The 23,180-nt window shown below is 36.9% G+C and overlaps 2 protein-coding genes and 1 long non-coding RNA gene across 3 annotated transcripts; 2 read left to right on the top strand and 1 right to left on the bottom strand.

Moving 5' to 3' along the window:
- The first annotated feature begins 4,855 nt into the window (after window positions 1-4,855).
- LOC125495861 (uncharacterized) lies at window positions 4,856-6,669 on the top strand. Its single transcript, XM_057393332.1, has 4 exons — window positions 4,856-5,132; window positions 5,321-5,427; window positions 5,513-5,911; window positions 5,979-6,669. Exons 1-4 carry the CDS (start codon window positions 4,856-4,858, stop codon window positions 6,456-6,458), a joined length of 1,263 nt encoding a protein of 420 aa, XP_057249315.1. The 3' UTR covers window positions 6,459-6,669.
- A 3,424-nt stretch (window positions 6,670-10,093) lies between these two features.
- Window positions 10,094-12,714, top strand: LOC130590712 (uncharacterized). The gene is made up of 3 exons (XR_008968556.1): window positions 10,094-10,197; window positions 10,268-10,396; window positions 12,523-12,714. It is a non-coding gene; the product is annotated as an uncharacterized LOC130590712 (long non-coding RNA).
- A 5,987-nt stretch (window positions 12,715-18,701) lies between these two features.
- On the bottom strand, window positions 18,702-20,390 carry LOC104906808 (protein FAR1-RELATED SEQUENCE 5-like). The gene has a single exon (XM_010695625.1). It carries the CDS (start codon window positions 20,388-20,390, stop codon window positions 18,702-18,704), a length of 1,689 nt encoding a protein of 562 aa, XP_010693927.1.
- Between the last annotated feature and the right edge of the window lie 2,790 nt (window positions 20,391-23,180).

Raw genomic sequence — 23,180 nt, forward strand, 5'->3', positions numbered from 1 at the left:
CTGTAGTAGTAGGCTAGTAGCCGACTAATTCTATCTCACTTCACTCCTCAGTCCTTACTACTCACTTCCTCTTGCTCTTCATTTTTTTTCCACCTCGCTGTCTCGACTCTCGCATTCTCTATTTCTCCCTCAGATTAATTCTCAGTCTCTCTGCTTCCTCTAAAACTTAGATCAAGGTAAGCATCTAATTCAACTTTTTATTAATAGTATTTTACTTTCATTTAAGCTTTCAATCTAATTTTTGGATATTGATAATTGAATCAGATGTCAAATGCTCAAGCATCTCAAAAAACGTTGTGAATCATTGAATCTAAATCGGGAAAACAGATATAATAATCGGACTGAATTGGACTGGATTCCGACTCAAGACAAAATTATCGGACTGGATTGGACTGGACTCAAAAGATATTTGGATCTGACTTGGACTCAATTTCTCGAGTCCGAAAAACTTTGTACTGGATTTGGCAAAGTCCCTTCCAGTCCAATCCACTTACACCCCTAGTTATGGTTTTGATAATAATATACTACAAGTTTCTATCTGTTTTCCAGCTTATATGTAATCTATCTGGGTCAACAGCTAAATGAGCTTTAATGTTATTTCTTGATATATTTAAGGGTAAAAAAATGTCAAAAAAATTTATTTTTTTATGGGTCGAAAGGGCTGCAGTTTTGTGCCAAAACCGCAGCCCGTTGTACAAAGAAAGGCTGCATTTTAGGCCTAAAAACGCCGCCCTTCCAATATGGAAGGTCTGTGTTTTTGGGCCTCAACCACATCCCTTCATTGTGAAGGGTTGCGGTTTAAAAACGCAACCCTTCACTTTTAGTGAAGGGCTGCTATAGAAAGGGTTGTTGGCCAAAAACGCAACCCTTAGAGTTGTTTTAATCGCAGCCCTTCCCTTTTTTCCACTAGTGCTAGAAGAGGTCAAATAGAAGCTACATGTTTTCTAGCAGCATACCTGAATTCTTAGAGGCTTTAACTCCAAATTCTAATGGCTCTAAAGCACCAACAAAGGTCCTAGGTTATGGGTATTCAAGTGTAGGACAATAATGTGTAAGAAAACCTAGCTTATAAGAAGAGAAAAATGGTTTCAGTTAAGTACAACTTGTTCCTCTTAGTTATTTGCGTCGTTCTTTCTTGAATGATATAAATCATGACAATTTCTTGTATGGTTTCATGTGGTCAAAGAGGGAGTGAAGCAACCATTATCTCAACCAGTATTTATGAGGGGTTTTGTGAAGAAAAATGATCATATCGTGAGGTACTATTACTACAATATCTTAGTCTTATTTTATTGATTATAGAGATTAAAAGCATACTTCCTTTGTTTAGAAATAGTTGCACCATTTCTAACTTTGACGCATGCAGACATATGATTGCAACCATTAATATCTTTAATTATCAATAAGTAAAAATTATAAAAAGTTTTTATTAAAAAAATTTATATCGAAACATATCTAACAAGACCTCACATGACTATATTTTTCCTAAAATATTAATTACCTAAGACAATCTAAGTGTAAGATGTGAATAGTGCACAAAATAGATATGGTGCAACTATTTCTAAATGGATGAAGTATTTTAGCTGAGGATGTACAAGGCGTGGCCTTCCCACGGTTGGTTCCTCCTTAGAGTAGTTTCTTTGCGGTTTATTTTGCTACTTTTTTGGTTGTTTGTTTTGTTCTGTTTTTGTATCTTTGGCTTTGCCTCCTCTGAATCAAAAAAAAAAAAAACTAATAGAAAACGGGGTTTTTCAAATTTTACAATTGAACAAACGAAGCAGAAACTCGATTAAAATCACTTCAGCTCTGTTTTGAACAAATTTTCCTTTGAAATTGAAATTCATACCAAAAGGACGCAATGTTTACTTCCCTATTTTCTTTCCCTAGCAAACCAAGGAATTATAATCTCATTACAGTGTTTCACACTACTACTTTAGTCCTTGATCAATTGATGCTCACATTAAAGGATCCAATATCTTGGTTTGCAGATACATATATAAGTTCATAAAAAGCAATAGTCTGAATCAGAATTCCAGGGTTGACTTTGACATGGGTTTAAGAATAGTTGTTGAATGAAATAAAAGTAATAAAAAGTTGGCGGAAAGAATAAGACAAGCGTTGTTATGGGTTTAAGAATAGATTATACTCACGATTAGCATCTACATTGGAAAGCTACCAATGCACTTGCTACTTTGCATTTTGAGACAACAAAGACTAGAATGTTTTTATTTATTTTTACTTTTTTATTGGGGAGGAAGGGGGGTTCATGGTCTTATATGCCTAATTAGAGAAGGACTAATAGTGAGGGGAATAAAACTAGTAATAAATTGATGAAAAAGGTCCCTTTCTTTTAAAGAATACAACTTTTTCTGTCAAGAAACTTTAAATAATAATGAAAGGGATGTTAATTGAATGCTGAGACAGTACGAGAGCTCTGATGGGTCTTAACGCAGGTGAACCTGCAAAGCACACTGAAAAACTACCTCGGGGTTTTTTCCGGGAACGCCCCTTTGACGCTCAAGTCAGTAATTGAGGTAGAGAGAGAAGTAGTAATTGTAGAGAGAGATGCTCTTGCTTGTTAGGTGAAAAATTGAATACCTTTTGACTGATGGGACAAACACTATTTATAGTGGTGGTGAATTCCCATAAAGTAGCGTATTTAGGTCAACTCCAGCTGGTGGAGGGTTGATGGCCCTAGGAGTAGGGGTATTTTGGTAATTTTTCAAAAAATGGGCAGGTCCATGAAATGGGCCCAAACAATTATCCCCACGCCGATTAATGGGAGCGAAAATCTAATTTTCAGGGGCGGTTGATTGGCGGAATCGAAAGAATTGCATCTCCTCTAGGCTAGAAGGGCCCCACGAATTGTTAAAAGGAATTTGCAGGCCGTAGGCAGGCCCTCATACGCTGGCCGAGGCTGAGACGCTCACGCGAGCTGAGGCACCGCAAGAAAATGGCTAAAGGGGGTGAGCGCTAGGCCGAGGGGTTTCCTCGACCGTGGCTTGCGAGCGCTGGGCCGAAGGGCTCCCTCGACCATAGCGTGCGAGCGTTGAGCCGAGGGACTCTCACGACCAGGTTTAGGGGCTTCTCGACCAGGCCGAGGGGCTTCTTCGACTAGGCCGAGGCACGAGTCGCTGGGCCAAGGCTTCTGGGCGCGCTAGGCCGAAGCCGAGCCCTCGCGCTGGTCGAGGCTGGCCGACGCCCTTGTGCTGGTTAAGGCTGGCCGAGGTCCTCGTGCTGGTCGAGGCTAGTCGAGGCCCTCGTGCAGGCCAAGGCACTTCCTCGAGCCAGGCTTGTGCGAGCTGGCCGAGGCCCTCGTGCTCGCCAAGGCACCCCCTCAAGTCAGGCTTGTGTGAGCTGGCCAATGCACTCCGGGAGTCCGAAGCGTGTGCTAGGCTAAGGAGGGGCGCTCATTTTTCTGAGCATATGACGCTTCCTGTTTTCCGAGGAAGGTCTAAGTCGTCCTAAGGAGGGGCTAATGAGCCCCTGCGTTCGAGGAGACGAAAAGTTGGTGATACTTAGTTTATTTTTCTAAGTATAGGACGCTTCTCGTTGTCCGAGAAAGGTCCAAGGTCGCCTTTGGAGTGGCTAATGATCCCCTGCGTTTGAGGAGAAGCGATGTTGGTGATACTTAGTTTATTTTTCTAAGTATAGGACGCCTCTCGTTTTCCGATAAAGGTCCAGGGTCGCCTTTGGAGGGGCTAAGGAGCCCCTGCGTTTGAGGAGACGCAAAGTTGGTGATACATAGTTTTTTTTTTCAAGTATAGGACGTTTCTCGTTGTTCGAGGAAGATCCTAGCTCGGGACCTCAATGTTTCTGAATCAATTGCTAGGCTGTTATTACTTTCATTGGGCAGACAAGGTCCATATTTAGCAGATCTTTCTCAATAGTGTGGCCTGATTGGAGGTTTATTGATGAAAGCCCATCTGAAGAGCGGGGTCTAAGCATTCTCCATCCTTTTTCTATATAAGGGGGGAAGGAGATTTCATTTTCTCATTCTCATTTCTTTCACGCGAGCATTTCCAAACCCTATCTCTCTAGTTTATCTCACTAGAATTGGATTCAGCTTCTTCCTTCAACCGGTTTCTCCACTTGAGGTACACCCGACTGCTCTATCTTTTTCTTTTGTTTTTCTTAATAAAGGCCAAAGGTCGACCCCTTTTGTTAGTAAATAATGGGGTCGAGGTCTGAGCCGGGTACCCCTTCCGAATCTCCCCCTATGTACAAATTATCGGAGGAGACTCGAGGGGTAGGAATAACATTGGTGACGACGACTGCTCGTTGTCTCGACCCTTGGTCCGTTCCCGATGCAGTCCTCCTTCCGAGCCCTGTCTGGTCCTATGTGGAAGAGGCCGAGGGAGACGTGCCCTACCCCTGGGAGGTATCCGTAGCCTACCCTTATGCACAACATATTTACTTAGATCATTTATTTCATGATGGTGTAGTTATGGTCGACTAGGGTGGTCCCACTGAGAAATCGGACCAGGTAGAGTACCCCCCACTCGTGCCCGGCGGGGGGCCGGCCAACAAGTACCCACATCCTACTTGGATGAAAGCGATGATGAGGGACATGTCCGCCCTCGGGGCGAAGTGGTTCATTTGTGATCCTTATGCCTTATATAGACCAAGGAATACAAATACGGTGTTAAGGACTCCCCTTGATTGTGTTGCGGTGTATCGAGCAAGCCTAGATTTTGGCTTGAGATTTCCTTACCATCCCTTCATTAGGGATCTCATGACAGCGTACAACTTTACGTTTACACAATTGGTGCCCAACTCCTGGTATACCATCTTGGGCTTTGTTATGATCTGTCATTCATTGGGAGTCATTCCCACCCTTCGCTTATCGCGGAACATGACCAAGCTAGAAAAATTCCCCGACACCGAGGAAAACGGTGGTGGCTGGTGGGGCTTTCAATGCCGGAAAGAGTATAAGATGGTTAGGAAGATGCCTACGGCACAAAAGAAATTCCGACGTCAGTTTGTTTATATTTACTACGACGGTGATTGGGGTTTGCCTATCACGTGGTCTCGAGATCGAGGGACCACAGACTTGTTTGAACTTCGAGGTGCCAGAGATGTCAAAGGAGGAGGTTGTGGCTGCCTGTTACTTCAAGACTCATTGCGAGGAGGTAGACGGGGGAAAAGTGCTTGTCCCCACTAATTGGCTCCCCAAGCCAAAATATGCTCAGGATGAACACTTCTTATCTGCCTTCTGAGTGAGCCCGGCTTACCCTCAGGGTAATGGGCCGGGATGATGTTTTCATACTTAAGTTTTTTATTGATAAATGCTGATGTTGCCTTACTTTTACTTGTGTAGTCGTTTCCCGTTCACGATTAGACCAAAAGATGGCCAATAGAGTTGATGTCAACGCCATCATGGCCCAAAGGCTCAGGAGGGAACTTCAGGATGGATCGATCACCGGGGTACCTCCACCAACTTTAATAAGTTCCGCTTCTCTTCTAATTTGTGCATTTCTTATGTTTTTATGCTAACTTTTGATGCATCCAGGATCCCGCCAACCCACGGCGCAAGAAGGAGCGCTCCGCTACTTTATCGGGTCGTCCCGAGACAGTGATTGCCTTGGAACAACCGCGCTCAAGCGTGGAGAGGAGGCCTTCCTCGAGTAGAGGGCCATCCCTCCAGTCGGGACTTGATGCCAACTTCGATGAGGGGAATTATGAACTTCCCCCAACTCCCACATACACTCGTTCTTCTCCTTCGCCGCCGTCAAAGAGGGTGTGTGGGGCTTTGGCTGGGGGCGACGCCCCTTTTACTAGGATGTCGACTGATGACAAGGGTCAACGATTGAGGAAGATTTGCAGGGAGATAGCTGGTCCCAAGGATGAGGAGTATCTCGAGTCCATCAGTGAGGACGAGGTTGACGAGCTTCATCACGCTTGGTTGGATGTAAGTGTTTTCATCTTTGTGTTTTATTGTATCTTGTATGTCTCTCTAACTTCTCCTAACTTTGCAGATGTCTATTCGGATGACTATGGTGGCACGCCGCCGTATAACTTTGACAGCGGAGAATGAGAGGTTGTCTGCTAGAGTAGCTGAGCTAGAGGCTGCGGCTCGGGGGCATCAGGCGATTGTGAAGGATTTGGAGACAAAGCTTCACAAGTCTGAATGCGAGCTGACGAGGGTGATAAGGGTTGTTGACAATGATCAACCTGACTTTCAAGAGAAGTCGAACGAGTTGAATGGCCGGATTGGCCAACTGACGAGGGATCGTGATGATGCCATGAAGAAGGTGGGTCGTCTCTCGGCGAGGCTGAAGGAGGCTCGACCGAAGGCTGAGAGGAGTTCTGAAGAGTGGTTCCAGGCATGGCAAGAGTCAGACGAGTGTCTGGCGTACAACACCGAGGTTAGGGGGAACTCTTTCCAAGCCGAGGAGGAGTCTACACTGGCTCGGATGAAGAGGAATGTGATTCAGGATTGTGCCACTTTTGATTAGGAGGCTTCGACTAGGACTTACCCGTTCGTTTGCAAAGCCGAGATGGCTTTGTTGTGTGATCAGATGGCGACCACCAGCTTTGGCCAGCAGGCTGGGCCCGACGCCCAGCAATTCTCGGGAGGTTTTGAAGATGTTGCATTTAATGAGGAAGGTAGGGACTACGGCAGCTCTTCTCATTAGTGCCTTAGTATCTTAGCCCTTTGTTTGCTCGCGGCTGTCTATGTTATAGTTTTCAAAGAGGTGGCCTCCTATTTGTTCAAGGCTGCCTCCCCTTATGTTGTAATATATTTGTGTTATCAATGAGAGTATCGCCTTAGATCTTGTTTTGTTAAGTGTTGTAGTTTGTCGATTTTTGCTTTTTGTTTCATGATTCATTGTTTGGTCGAGCCTTTGCATGGCTCAAACTATTTCGGATGTCGTGGTGCAACATGTTTTGTCAAACTTAGAAAATGTGCCGAGGCATATGCTTGGCTTCTTTGATTCATTACTAATATTTTTACAAATTTGCGCCGAGGCAAAAAAGCCTGGCCCATGCACTACATCGATGCCCCTAAATTACAATACTTAAACAAAATACTTCTTCAAATTATCCGCATTCCATGGTCAGGCAAGAGGGACTCCCTCAGGTGATTCAAGCTGATGCGTTCCTAGTTTGATCACATGAGTGACCTTGTAGGGCCCTTCCCAGTTGGGACTAAGCTTGCCTTGAAGGTGCGAGTTTCCCGTTGCTTCTATTTTTCGAAAAACCCAGTCTCCCAACTGTATGGGCCTATGCTTTACTCTTCTGTTGAAGTATCGAGTGACCCTGTGCTTGTATTGGATGGATCGGAGGCGAGAGTTGCGCCTGATCTCTGGTAGAATTAAGTTATGGAAAATGTCATTCTCATATATACTAAATAACATGTTTTTGTCTCTAATCTGTCCTGGCTAAGGTTTTAAGCATGAAGGATTTATAGGACTCTTGTGATGTGCTTTTAGGAAATTCATGATGTATATATGCTTATAGCCATATCACATACTTTATATTTCACTTGTTGCACAACGATTATGAGTTCATATAATTTATTTATATGATTTTCACCAGGTTTGGTTTTTGCACATCATATTTCAATGGAGGAAGTTGAAAGAAAAAAATTTGTCCATAAGTTTGGAAGTCGTATGTCTCCATCCGGACTTCACTCTGTGATTGAAAATATGAGTTCTGAACAAAGACAAGCGGTAAAAGATATCGGGTTCGGTGTTTTCTTGAGTTGGGCTTTGGGGCTCCAAACAATAAGCTAAGTCTTGGGCTTATTGAGAACTTTGACCCATATAGTCGTATATTATATGTACGAGATGGGAAATCACGATATACCGAGAAGATGTCCAAGTGATGACAATGAAGAATTTAGTATTCTTTTGGAACAATGGAGAAGTATATGGGGTTTGGAGAAAGGATACCCTAAAACTACAAAAATGCCAGAGAAGATTCTTACTTTGGGGGCCAGAGATGATTTCAAGAGAAGTTTTGTTATTTTTGTTGTTTCCTCGTGTTTGCATGGGCATAAGAATCAATTTTCCAACTACAAGATTTTGTTTTCACTTATGCACACAAGTGAAATAAGTCAGATGGATTGGTGTATCGATGCAATCTTGATTTGGAAGAAAAATCCATGTGGTTTTTTCTCGGGATCTCTATTATTTCTCATGGTAATGACACTTTGAGATTACCCTATTGTATAATTTATAAATATGCTTTTAGATCATGCATTTCAAGGTATCATGCTGATATATGATTGCTCCATTCGTTTTCCTAATAAGGTGTATATAGAAGGTGTATATATATAATTGAAATAAGCGGTATTGGTGATGTATATGTAGTAGAAATCTGATGTACATATTGTAGAAATCTGATGTACTTCTTTTTTTGTGATATGCATATATATTATTTTTCTGTTTTTATCATTACTAATTCATTTTTATTGTTCAATAGTTATTCTACTTGGATAGGGTGGAATTTATAGGATCGCAAATTGGAATGAAGGCTCCAATTCCATGTTGTTGGAAGGCTAAGGCTATAGTAGAAAGATGTAAGGCGGAGATAAAGGCCGAAAATTTTGGGTTTGGAAGGATTTTGCCTCCTATACGAATCAAAAGTGATGCCGACACAATTATTAATGATGTTGTACGTACCAGTCCATTCTTCAACAAATGATCAAGGTGTTTCATCACAAAAATCTACAGAGGTAAACCTGACATTTCTTAGTTTCTTTGTCTATTCTCACTTAAAATTTAGGAATGAGACCATATCTAATTTTTTTTACCTCTGCTTCAATTGTCAGTATGCTTATAATCATTTACACATGCAGAGGAAGTACATTTTTGTTTATGATTATGTTCCTTTGTCACCTAGGTTCTTCATCTTTGCACTTAAAAAACATACATCCTAACGCTGGCAGAACTTGCCACCGCAAGCATGTAAGATAAATCATTTCTAAGCAAAGGTCTAAGATCAAATATGCAATCATAATTCAGAATTATTTTTTTTTGGTATATGAGTTTAGTTGAGTTGTTAGTTTAGTTTCCAAATTTCATCTGATGGGTATTGTTTTATGTATTTTGAATCATTCTTTTTCATCAAGTCATTCTTACTATTATTCTTTATTCCTTGTTTCAAAATATTTCTATGCTCATTTTTTCGCTTTAATAGTATCCTCCACTTCTATGAGATAACTCAGATTTACATAAGCTATGAATTGATATTACAGGATTTGATTGATACCCTTTCATGTGTTACCAAGAATTTAGTTACAAACTTTATTCAATTTGGGCAAGTTCTCTCTATTGTTCAAAAACAATACTCGGGTAGGGAATGTATAAAAAAATACAAAGCACTGTTGTTGATATGTTCACTAAATTCCCAGAGAAGGAACAACCTCAAACGGAAGCAGAGCCTTCTTTTTGTAATCTTAAGGAGAAGTCAAATTCAGAAGAGTATGATGCTTTCTTTGATCAACCTAGAATTCTAGAAGCAGTTGATGCCCTTGTGAATGCTTATGAAGAGACTTGTGGAACACATAATCAACAAGAAACTAGGAAGGAAACAAACATTCCTAATGAGATTTGTACTACTCCACAAAAACAACCGGATGTTCCCAGTTTTGACCTTGGACTTGACCTTTCACCGTTTTTTCGGGCACCTAAGATTGATGCACATGAGATTGAGACTGAGAGACCCATAGTCATTGCTTTACAAGGACGACTAAGCAACAAAAAGGGGAAGAGCAAAGTTGTGCATTTTGATACGGAATTAGAGGGAAAACTCGAAAATAAGAGACAACGTCCTCTAAGGAAGCCAAAGAACCTGCCTTTGCAAATTAGGTCTCCATGATCGATATGTTGATGTGTTAAAGAAGTTCACCATCAGTGAGAAGCAAATCTGCAAATATGTTATGACATTTGGAGATGGAAAGTAAGATGATTATGTTACTTCTTTTGTCTAATTTATTGCTTGATTTATACATTGCAAATTTCAATTCATTGTCATTCTTTTTTTAGCAAAAAAAAAAAATCATGTGTCTTCAGTGAAGTATTGTATCATTAAAAAGGATTCTAAGGTGAAAGCCATCTTTTCTCATCACTTTTGGAAGAGTATGTGGACATCGGGATCATTGATATATAGCCATTTCTTTCAAATCGGAAGGAATCATGACGTGGGTTGGGGTCCCCAAAGAGATTCTTTATCCCTCCTACAGCTTGTGTAAGTTTCTATATCTAAGTTTGTTCTAACTCTAGATAATTATTTAATAATTATTATATTTAATCTACAGGTTAACTTGACTCAAGAACTTCTTGGACGGAAACATCAGTGCTACAATGTGAGCTTCAGTTCCATAAGAGATTGTTGAACATGCTCAACTTTTCCGAGCGAGTATGGAGATATGTCAGATGTCGATCTTGTAAGTAATTAGTTATTTTTTAGCCTAATTTGATGTACTTATCATCGAGTCCTAATGCACTAAAAAATTATGTGTGACATGGCACCTCCCTATCCTCCGTACCCTACTCTACCTCACATCACACCAGTTCTCCTAATTTAATTTGCTAGTGTGACATGGCACCTCAATGTCTATGACATCAATGCTGAATCCTGCATTATTGAATCAGCGGGTGTGTTCTGACCTTAAAGAGGGACATATAAGTCAAAAAGTTCATCCAAAACTGATCTGGTAGTTAGTAGGACATCAGGAGTCTGGATAGTCAGTGTTGCCTGTTGGTAGAGTTATGATTGCTAACAATCGCGCTTCAGGTTTTCATGTATTATTGCATATCAGATATATGCTTTAGAAAACAGGGGAGACAATAGTAGACATGTTTATGCGCCTGAAACTTATTAACATCACTTCCTGATTAAAAAGCAAATGATATGACAAGGAGTAGCTTTTAACAAAGAGTTGCGCTATTAACCTAGATTTACCCCTTTTAGCAAATAATATGACAAGCAATTTTGGTTTGTGTATTATTAGGGATTGGACGTATAACCTAGATTTTGCAAGGAGAAGGTTCATTCACTCAGTCCTTTCATGAAGATAATTCCATATTAGTCTGATTATGTATGGTTATGAAGATCAAACTCTGTACACAGTATGTTGTTTAAAACATAAAGGTTGTGAAGAGTCAGTTCATTTAAGTGACTTCCTTAACTCAGCTTCACCCTTGCTTACCAGGAATGTTGCTTAAACCATCAAACTTAGTAAACAACAAAAGAAGGAAAATCCTTAAAGTAATTGAGAGACCTAGACAAGACAATTCTCCCATGTGAAAGTTTAAAAAGATGCCACTGTTATAATATGCAGAGACATAAAAAGAACATATGTCTTCTTTTTTACGATAGGGAAAGATAGACAACCAATTAGTAATTTAATACATAGGAAAGATATCAAAACATAAAGACATTCAAAGGGATTGGCAAAGTAAATGGATTGCCTGACCTGCTTAGCGAATTCCTCCTTGACAGCGCCATAGGATTTTGCTATGGCTTCTATCATCACACGCATGTCCAAAAAATACAAAGCTCAAAGGAGTATCACCTTTTCACATGCTTCCACACTACTATCCCACGGTCCACCTGATTGAAAACAATCAAGACAGTCCAAAGCCTCTCTCTTACTTTTATAGGATCAAACATATTCCCGCAGTAGTTCACTGCATTTCTTCCTTTATTTTAACAATGGAAGTGCATAAATGAATCAGCTACATAACTAAGTCAGTAGTAATTGTTGACTTGCAAGATTTGAATTTGAATATGCCACACTAGATAAATAGTAGGAAACAAGTTGAGAAATTGATAACCAAAAACATAAACAGTGTGATTTCTGAAGCTGGAAATGTCCGAAGTGTCAATGTATTAACAGTCGACAGACCCTTACACCACCAGTCGGGACTAGCAGAGCGTTGTTTCCAGAAACAAAATGAATCTGACACAACTGATATCCTGAAACACTGTTGAAAATTAAGTTAAGGCCGGTAATTGCATAAACATGCAACAAGCATTTAAATGGTAGGCATAAAAAGGCACAAAATATGAATGCTAGTGAATATAGAAGAAGCAACAAGGTTCAGAATGTTTTCAGTCGTTGAATCATGAAAATCCTATATATCAATATAAAGTGAACTACCCATAAGGTTCCAAATGTTTTCAGTAGAACGACGTGTCAGCATGCAAATTGCTTCTTGGCTTCCTTTTTCTTCGTTCTTTTTAATTTAATAGAAGTACCATTTTTATTCATCATATTTTTAATCTTTGTTATGTACTTGAATTATGTATGTAAAAATTCTTTTGGTTCATCATATTTTTCTTCGCATGTCTTCTGTCCTATTCTTCAAGGTGGTTGTTATGTAGTGTTATGTTTCAACTTCAAGCATTTCAAGATTGATATTATTGACCAAAGGATGCTTACTGGAATACTAAATGAAAAATATGGCGGCTACGCGATATTATTGGTACTTTATTGATATTCATCTCAAGTACTTTGTTCTTTTCATGAACATAATTTATAATAGTATTAATAATGTGTGTTTGTAGGCTAGGGCATTTTCTAACTTTTTGGAGTCAAGTGGTGATCCAAGAGCTACAAATATATTTAATTTCGATCTAAAGCTAATCAAGATTCAATGGAGATCAAATGAGCATGATGATGTTGATAGTGGTGTGTATGTAATAAGGTGCTTAGAAATGTATATGGCTCAAGGAAATTCTTCATGGGATACTTGCTTAAGAAACAATGTACGAAATTTTCTTTTAAGTTCTTTTTCCTACTTATATTTGATGCTAAAGCTAATAAAATATATGTTTATTCTAGGCTCATTTTCTTAAAACTTTGAGAGCCAAGTATTGTTGTCAGATCTTGAAGGATGACTCTAACGTGGTCAAACAACTTATGTTGAAGAATTCTAAGGCGATGAAATGAGTGACCAACTTGGAAGAATTTGTATTGCAAGGAAATATTCCATATCTTTTGTAAGGAAACAAAGAGATGCATACTTTTACAAGATTTATTTAGAATTTCATGTGTATCAACCTTTTTTGAGAATTTTGGTTGTGCATGAATCGTCATAACACAATTTTGTCTATGTAAGACATATTATGGTTTTCATGCTTATAGTGTGGAGTATACTTCTTGACTAAAATTTTTTTTGTGTTCCGGTAGTTATGCTTTCCATCAGTGGTGTACATTCAAGTCATCAGTAATGTATAATCAAGCCATCAGTGATGTACATTCAAGCAATAAGCATGAATGTAAAGAGGGCCATTGGATGGATGCTTTGTTAGATTATTTCATATAATCTTCAGCACAAAATTTTAAAAGCTTGGAGCACTTAAACGTGTAACTATCATTTGGGTAGGTGGTCCTCATGAAACTCAAGCAACTCTTTTTTAAACTTAGTATTTTGGATTCTCTAAAATGCAAGCTTGTACATAGTATATGTGTTCAGTTTTTCTTTCTCCTCATTACATGGACACATCGTTTGTGTCTCTATGGGCCTCCTAAGTTCCATGCATCTTTTCTATTTTGCAACTTAAAATACGAAAGAAGTATATATTGTGGGATTTTCACTTTATTTTTCCTTTTTTTACTTTCAGGCATAATTTGTTTTTGGTATCAAGGATGAACACATGTGCAAGTGCTCCAAGGAATATAGGTCGCCTCTAACCTTATGAAAGTCTTAGCCCAAAGGTTGAGAGCTTCCCTTTGACCCTTTAAGAAAAATTTCACGTCAAAATTGAATAGAATTGAATCCTTTGTCATGGCTATGAGGAGAGGAACTATATTATTGACCTCCCACTTGATTGTTAACCAAAACAATGTGTACGATATATGGGAACTATACTATTGATCTCAAGATTATAAATCGTCTATTGTAGTTATTCGCCAACTAGATGGTGAAATATTTGATTGTAAAAATATGAAAAGTACTATTTTTTTTTTCCTAAACTAACCCTTGAATGAGTCGATCCATATGAGAATTCCTCTAATTTGCATACATAACCTCTCAATTGAGAAATGTCCTTGGTCATTCCTAAAGAAGAAATACTTAAGAAGGGTCCTCTTTGGGATTTTATACAGGATTTTGTTTCAATTTTAAGGGTTGCATTTAGTATTTATTAGAAAACATTTTTTTAGCTTTAATTAAAGTTAATATGATATCGGGATAGGAGTAAGCCATCAATCTCTATACTTCATCAAAAAAAATTGAAAATTTTGGTTTAGGAATTTTTTTGATTTTAGATTGTCTTTATCTTTTTTTTTATTCTCAAGAATGGTCTTAAAGGTTATTCTTTTTGCCACTTTAGTTTGAATCTAAAGAGATTCATTGTGCCAGCCGCCTTTGATGGCAAGGATGCAACTCAGAATCATGAATTTCATATGTAAATTTTGTTGCCATAATAAGACCATGTACATTTTCAAGAAAATTAGTATATACGATTGAAAATTAGTTCCTCATGTAATGTTATGAAATGTTCCTCTACTTTTTAAAAGGTTCATTGTCTTCTTAGTAGGCAATCAAAGAGATCCCTTTGATTTGCGAAAACATGAGAACTCCATCTTTGAAGTACTTTAATAATTTTTAATCATTATTGCATGATTTGGACTACTGCACTATTCATATATATTTTTCACCAACTGTCTTTTGTGATTAAACTCAAAAACAAATACAGTCATGTGAGATCTTCATACACTCTTTTCGAAATATACTTTTAAATTATACACTTCTTATAATTTTTTTCCCATAATGCAATTAATTTCTTGACTCCCTTCCCATTACAATTCATTTTAATTAATAAATCAGTAATGGGGTTGAGATTTGAAAACAAGTAAATATATGTGTGTACATTCAAGCCATTGGTGATGTACATTCAAGTCACTAATGATGTACGTAAGTAAATTAGTTGAACATAATAAATTTAATCATCTTTTATAACTCTAGTTTGAGAAACTTTTGTAAGAACACTATCAATATCAAGAAGCAAAAATATAGATCATGGAACCCAAAAATAGTTTTATTAATGTTTATGAAGGGGGTACACAATTCACCTTCTTCCACACAAGATCATTAGGGTTCGAGCGAGCGGGTTCAGTTTGCAAGGAAATAAAATGTCGTCCGGTTTATACCAAATAAAATAATTCAAATTCCTTTTTGAATCTACATTCATATGAGATCTTGATACACTCTTTTCGAAATATACTTTTAAATTATACACTTGTTATAGTTCTTTTCCCATAATGCAATTCGTTTCTTGACTCACTTCCCATTGTAAGAACATGGTACTATAGAGAACTTTCAAAGCAGTGAAAAAAGTATTGTTAGAACAGCTGTAATATAAAGTTGTATATATGGTGTCTTTTTAATTTTTTGTTTTATATCTAGTATCTCACTAAATTTCAGATTTGCTTCAACAACAAGTTCTTGTGTTAGAATCTTTCCCTGCTCCAACACATTAAAGAGCTTGGCCTTCTAGTGCTCCATGCATCCATTTCGAATTTTAAGCAACCGTAAAACCAAAGAAAATAAGAAAATCAATACGCATCGATGAAAGAGGACAACTATAGAGAATGAAGAAGGTTGAGTACCACCTAAAGAAAAAATATCATAGTAACAATAAGTGCAAAAACTTAGTGTGTGCTAATTATAGTAAATTATTATTGTTTCTCCTAGTGCCAGCCCTGTGGGTAGGCATGAGGTGTCGTTGCCTAGGGCCTATGGCATATGGGGGCCCCAAAAAAATTTCCACTGCACTTTAGTGTACTCTCCAAGACTGTGTTAAATGCAATAAATGCAGCACAAAGTTCCACTCTTGCATAAAACTTGAAATGTTATTGGTGCAATTAATCTGTTGATTCTTCTCTTATTTTGTAGTCCTTGGCATTGGAAAATTAGGTAAAAGTGCAATTTTAATTTTCCCTTGTCAATCTCTTTTTCTTTGTTTTTTTATATTTGATGTGTCTACGTAGTAGTATAGTTTTCCTTTAAAATCAAGGCAATTATTGAAGTACAATGCAAAGAAGAGATCAAGCCCTCGGTTTTTCTTAGTAAATACTATCTCCTTTTCTAAATAATAGTTACACTTACACTTTTTTCGTATGTTGATACGCAACTTTGAGTACTAATATCTCTGATTTCGTATTTATAAAAATTATAAAAAGTTGATATTGTAAAAGTACATATCGACATGAATTTTTCCTTACCTATAAATGAAAAATGATAGTCAAATTGAATTTTTTGAATAGTGTTGAAAGTCAAAGTGTAACTATTATTTAGGAACATATGTAGTAATGATTACTCTGTATAAGAGATGGAGTTTTCTTAGGTTTCATAGGAGTTTCAAGAAGCTATATATCAATTATATTCATTACTAAAATAAAGAGGGTTATTTTTTTGCCATTAGTCCATATTATTATATTTTTCAAAAAATTCCTCTTCTTTACCAGATCAGTAATCTTGATTTTCCCTCCACTTTTTTTAGTTAAATACTTAGAAAACTAAACTATTTATTTATTAGGTTTTACCTTTTTGTTTAACGGATATACAAAATCAAACGTAATTATGTAATACACTGTTGAATTCGTCTCAACATATTAGTGAATGTTGCAATTTAACAAAATTTATAAGAAATATTTTTAATAGCGCAAACTACAAAATTAGCTTAGCCTATTATGATAGTCATATATATCATGCTTTGAGAACTAGTGAAAGTCTCCACGGTACACTCAACAAAGGAAGTACATGTCAGTATTAATTTATCATATAGTCGGAGGGGCCTCATATATGATTTCGCCTAGGGCCCCTAAAATGTCAGTATCGGCCCTGGTTTCTCCACTAATAGAATCTGGAGAAAGAATATCATTCCATGCGTAATCAAATTGCCAAACAAACATAAAGATTAGTGAACAGTGGATGATGATGGAGCATATATTAAAAAATTATAAGGCTTATTTCGAGAATCACTTTGTTTGTACGAAACTTCTGTAAATAATAACAGATTTAATGCACACAGGAAACAGTAACTAGCAAAGTGAAGACCAAAAATATCAGCTTAGCCCAGCTCGTGGCGTTAAACTCACGCGTCACTAAACTATGACGGTCTAATTTTAATATAGTAATACATTAAGGTTAACACTTTGTCTGTGTAAAATGACAACCATGTCAGGAGCAAACAAAAAAAAAAGTCATGTCACCCATTCATTATCAGAATTGTTACACTTTATAGTAATATAAGCTAGGCCACTAGAATAACATTGATATTGTAATGCTACTTAAACTGCACTGCAAGCGAAGAAAGAGCCCTTCATCAAAGTCTCTGGCTCTAAGTTACTGACACAAGCATATGAAAATAGTTTCATAATTCATATGTCCAAGTAAAAATGAAACAACTGCAACTTGAGTATCAGAGTGCCTAATAACAAGAAAGGCAGCATAAGACGGACTCTTATTGGAGAAACTTGTCTTGCAAGTTCAGTAATTAAGTACACATGCAGCAACATTCACAAAGCAAGACCTGATCTCAACAGCAAATCAATACAGCTTTTGGCTGCACAAGGAACAAAAAAGGGCTATCTTCCCTTCATCGCAAGACAGCCCATATTCAAGGGGTGAAAACATCAACATTCTTCCTAGGATCAACAAAATTCAGAATAATTTCCTCGTCCAAATGCTGAGCGGAACATTTCACTAGTTATACAGAAAGAATGAAATGAAAAATTACCCAAAAAATTAAGTGGCACCAAGGACTAATGACCAATTGAGGCACCAAGGACTAAAGAGCATTTGATTATTGATATCTTAAGAAGAGGCACCAAAGACTAATGAGAAATTGATATCTTAGAACCTAATATTTTTCATGTAAAAGAGAAAGAGGACACTTGCTCATTCAAATAATCTGCGCAAATAAAACTGCCTGACCAACATGTATATCTTTTCAATCTCAGGTCAGCAATCAAAGTGTAAAAATGAAAGTGGTGGAACAATTTTATTATATTTTATATAAACTCCTGATGTGATATAAACATAAATATTAAGTCCAAGAAATGAGCTTCCATTTCCCACCTAGACTAAGCACCCAAACAAAAAAAAAGTAGGACACTATTAACTTGACATTGTGAGCTTGACTTCTATGTTTGTACAATATTGATAAATACATAAACAGGTTAAGTCCTTTGACTTAGCATGCTTCTAGAATTGTGTAACATATATACCACATACATAATATCATTGAATACAAAATATACGAAGAGGATCAACAAAATTGAGTTGGTTTTGGGAGTTACTTAAGAAAGAGGGAGTTACACAATAACACCATGAACAGATGGGTCCTCATTTAAATTAGAAACCACACAAAGGGCTTCATCCTAAGTACAATCAGCACAAAACTATTCAAGGCTTAAGACTATACCCTTTGATGTACATTGAAGATATCAGTGATGTACATTCAAGCCATCTCTGATGTACATTCAAGTCATCGATTATGCCATCAGTATACCATTTGTTTTTATTACACTCCACTATATCATGCCTTAATTAATGTGAACCAAGTAAAAGTAACATTCAAGGACCGGTAAACATGATAGACATCGATAAAATCAGAATAGAAATGAGTTTCTAGTTACCTTAGATCATGAAGGTATCTTTGACGAGCAATTTCGAAGGTCATGATATCCAAGCTCTCCATAAGCGCTACATAGCCTCTTTTTCTTTTGATATTGCTTAATTGCCTTCTCTCTCTCTCCCTTTATCCTTTTTTCCACTTCTAGTGCCACTACCCTTGTTACTTGATATCTTAGGGGGTTTGATGGTTATTTCACTAGGCACCACCGATCCAATTAGGAGCTCCATGTCTTGTGTTTTGCTACGAGTGTTGTTTGCACTCTTTTTGGCCTCCATGTCTAATCTCAAGTCACGAATGTTTTTAACAAGTTCAGCGAGATCTTCTTCATTTTGCTCGGCCACACTTACACAACAATAGATTTCAGACCATAACTCATTCAAAGCTTTCTTCTTGTCCACCAATCTAGTGCACTGGTCTAAAATATTTCCTTCCAAGTCAAAGATTGACTTTTTTGTTGCCATTGTAGTACATCTGTTAAGAACATATTTATCGGGAATCATGGTTAGGTTCTTTGCCTTCCATACCCAAACCATATGCCTACAAGGTAAGCCATGTCTCTGAAACATCTTGCATGAACAATTCGTTTCATAATTGGTGTTATTAAACACCACCTCAAAAGTTCTTTTACGATTCACCTCATCAATCTTGCCAATTTCCAAGTCATTTTCTCTTCTAAACTCTTCAATCCTACAAGAAAAACAAGCATTATACACCTCCTCTTGAACCTGATAAAATATAGAGCAAGTAAATACCTCCGAAGCATGCTTTTCAATGACTAATGGTGTCTTGCATTTTGGAAATTTATTCTTCAAGTCATTGTCAAATTCAGCTTGTGAGTGTCTTTGCAAATCCATTGCAGTTTCGAAGCGCATGTAGAACTCTACAAGAGTAACATGGGGATTATTGAAGGAGGTAAAGAAATGATTTTCACTTTCCGACCTTGAAGTTGTCTTCATGATCCCACCCAAGAATAAATCCCTAAAATAAGCAGGGATCCACAACTTTCTTATCTTATACAACTCAGTTAGCCACTCATATGTTTCCAACTTAAACTCACCAATCTTTTTATTCCATTTTTCTTCAAATTCTAAAGGCTCCAACCCTAGGTCCCACACACATAAACGTAACTTTCCATGAAAGTATGTTTCTTTAAGAAGATCTCGGTCCATTTTGCGAAACACCTTCTCCATTATATGCCACATGCAAAACCGATGCTCCGTTTTTTTAAACACTTTCCTCACTGCAACTTTCATCGCCGGATCTTGGTCTGTTATCAAACAAGTGGGTTCATTATTTCCCATTGCCTTCAAGAAAGTGGTAAACAACCACTCAAAGGAGCTTATGTCTTCCTTGGCAGTGAAACCGACACCAAATGTGATACATCTTTTATGGTGATCGACACCGGTAAAAGGCCCAAAGACCATATTGTACCGGTTAGTCTCATAAGTGGTATCAGAGGAGACCATATCCCCAAACAAAGCATAGTTTTTCCTACAAATGGAATCCTTCCAAAAAGCCTCAGTAAGACATTGCTCATCATCTACCTCAAAGTCACAAAAGAAGGCACCCCAAAGCAATTTTTTCATTTTAAGGTTGTCCACAAACATTTGAGCATCAGAGCCATCAATATATGCTTTTATATCTTTTGAGATATTCTTGAAATCTTGCTTTGAAGCTCCGATATTGTCATATCCACCAACATTCTCTTTTAAGATTCTAAAACTATTTGTTGGCCCAATATTCAACTTTGAATTATCAACTACAAACTTCTTGTGCAAAATTGTCATTTTTCTACCTTGCTTCTGAAATTTTCTACAACTCGGTGTGTGAAGAGGGTGGGTGTGTCCTTGATAGACGTTTTCACAAAATATCCACCTTCTTCACGAATCTTAAGAACTAACTGAGCTTTACACCCTACTCTTGTCACCAACCTTTTTCTATTAATAGCTTTTCCATCCTCCTGTTCTTTGGGTTTATCCTCATTCTTTGTCTTACGCTTCTCTTTAAAACCCGCCTTATTGCATAAGTAATATTTTTTTGCAACAACACCACTTTTGTTCTTGTTAATCGTCGACTTTCAAGTGTTGAAGCCACAATGTAGAGCATAAGCATCATAGAATTTAATCCCTTCTTCCAAAGTATCAAACTTCATCCCCAACACAAGTGTTAACTCATTAGAGCATAAAGGCATCCACTCCCTTGTTCCTCCCGAGGTAACAAAAGGGTGTGCTCTAGGTGTAACCCATGTACTGGTATTGAAATAACTAAGTACTAGAGCACTCTCAGCTGAAAAGGAAAGCATATATCATATATGAATTAAGCTTAAATTATGCAAAACAGTAGACAAGAATGCATATAGTAGTTTCATCTTATGCACACACTAGACAATGCATACAATATTTTCATCTTAGGCGTTATGTATGCACAAAAATATAGCAAAACAAAAATTTGACCAAGTGAAATATTATCTAACCAACTAATTCATCATAAAAATATGAACACTAGTATCATCAAACTAATTATGTCATATCACTAATTTTTAATATAGTGCTAAACTAGCATAATAATCATCAAAAAGTCACAAACTATCATATAGGAGAAATATATAAATTTGGAAATTGATAAACATCTATGATTAAAATTCTAATTCTCACATAGGAGAAAGTCGATCATTCACCTGCTACTTATGTTGTTGGAGTATGTTGATTAGGGTCTTCCATAATCGTAGGTTGAGTTTCCATGAAATCTTCAAATTAATCTAGAAAAAGAACACCATAATTTTAATTGAAAAACAAAATAAAAACCTTACTTGAAATATTCATTACAATTAATTAGATATACATAAATTACATTTCATGTTTGTGTATGATATTGACCAAAAACCAACTTTTATATTTATAAGAAATTAAATGTAATTGTATGTTACCTACGATGTACATATGGCAAAGACCTAATGTACATGAGTTCCAACTCTATTAAAAGAAATGTAAATGAGTTCCAACTCACTTAAAGTAAACTCTCTTCTTCAATGCCAAACATTCATAATAACATTCAAGCACATGGGTGAAATTAGAACTCAGTTAAAAAAGGAATTCTTAATATTGTCCTTGAGAGTTAATGTACTTGTAGTGTAGCACCGATGTACATGTAGTGTAGCACCGATGTACATGATCAAACTCATTTGATTGTACCCATTACATATCCATTACCCAACCAAACAAAATACAAAGATGATCAAATTCTTCAAAAAGCAATATACTTAGAACAAAATTTTGCTTTACCTGAATTTTGCTTCGCTTTAACTGAATTTTGCTAAACTCATGTAGAGAACTTTTTTTGGTACTTGTCGATACTTACATTTATAATTTTATAGAACTTATTTTTGTAAGGTGAAGAACTTTTTTTCGGTATTTGTTAGAACTTGCATTTATAATTTAATGGAACTTATTTTTGTAAGATGAAGAATTTTTTTTGGATACTTGTCGGAACTTACATTTATAATTTAATGGAACTTATTTGTGTAAGGTGAATAGATAGCACGCTAAATAGTTTCCATGTTGATTTAGTTGTCTCATTTCAAGTTCAGATTTGACTACTTCATAAACTACAATTTTAAGTTGCAACATCTACCGTGATGCCAAAGACAGTAAATTGAAGAACTTCACGCCCAACACAATATGCCCTTAATTAAGAATGAAATTTACAAATAACAGAACACCGAAAAAACAAAAATCCCAAACATTACACAACCACAACACAAATTGGATCAAATTCAAAAGATAGCTTATAATTAGGAATCCATGAATTCAGAATAGAACGCAAGGCTACATATTTCCTATTGTCTGGCATTTTTCTTTCAATCATAGGAAAAATTATGTTTCTATCGTAAATGTATAATGGAATAGTACACCCAATTAAGGGGACAAGACACAGTAACTAGTTCACGCAGTGATAAAACCATGAATTCAATCAACCATGCTAGAAATTAACCAATAATAAGCACAATAATTTGTAGCAAAACCAAAAAAAAGCTTCAAACTATAGAAGAAGTACCAACCTTTTTATTGAATTTTCCCAGAACTTCTTTATCAAAAACGAAGATTTTCCCAATATATAGTCGCTCTAGATGGGAGATTCACTATGAACAATTCAATGAAAATCGAAAAATTAGATTGAATTCTACAAAAGTCAAGAGAAAAAAAGGACAAAATTGGAGATAAACTTGCCGAATCAAATTTCATGAACTAGGTTTATATTTTGTACCTGATTTTGAAAAATCAATTTTGAAGAATCAATTAGGACGAAAAAGTTGAGATTTTTGTTTGTAATCATATGCAGATGATGAGAGGTATGAATTCCTCAATGAGAAGAATAACGCTTCAGTCTTCACGCTCTCAAAAGTTTTTTTCCGCTAAAATCGCAAGCCTGTCGTGTCTATAGTGCTGGGTTTTGTTACTAGTGCTGGCCAAATCGCACATATTAAGCTATTCTCACATAACTATTCATTCTCACTGGATCCCGACTCTCTCTCTCTCTCTTTCTCTCTCTCTCTCTCTCTCTCTCTCTCTCTCTCTATA

This window comes from Beta vulgaris, chromosome 3, assembly GCF_026745355.1.
Source record: "Beta vulgaris subsp. vulgaris cultivar EL10 chromosome 3, EL10.2, whole genome shotgun sequence".
Classification (NCBI taxonomy): Eukaryota; Viridiplantae; Streptophyta; class Magnoliopsida; order Caryophyllales; family Amaranthaceae; genus Beta; species Beta vulgaris.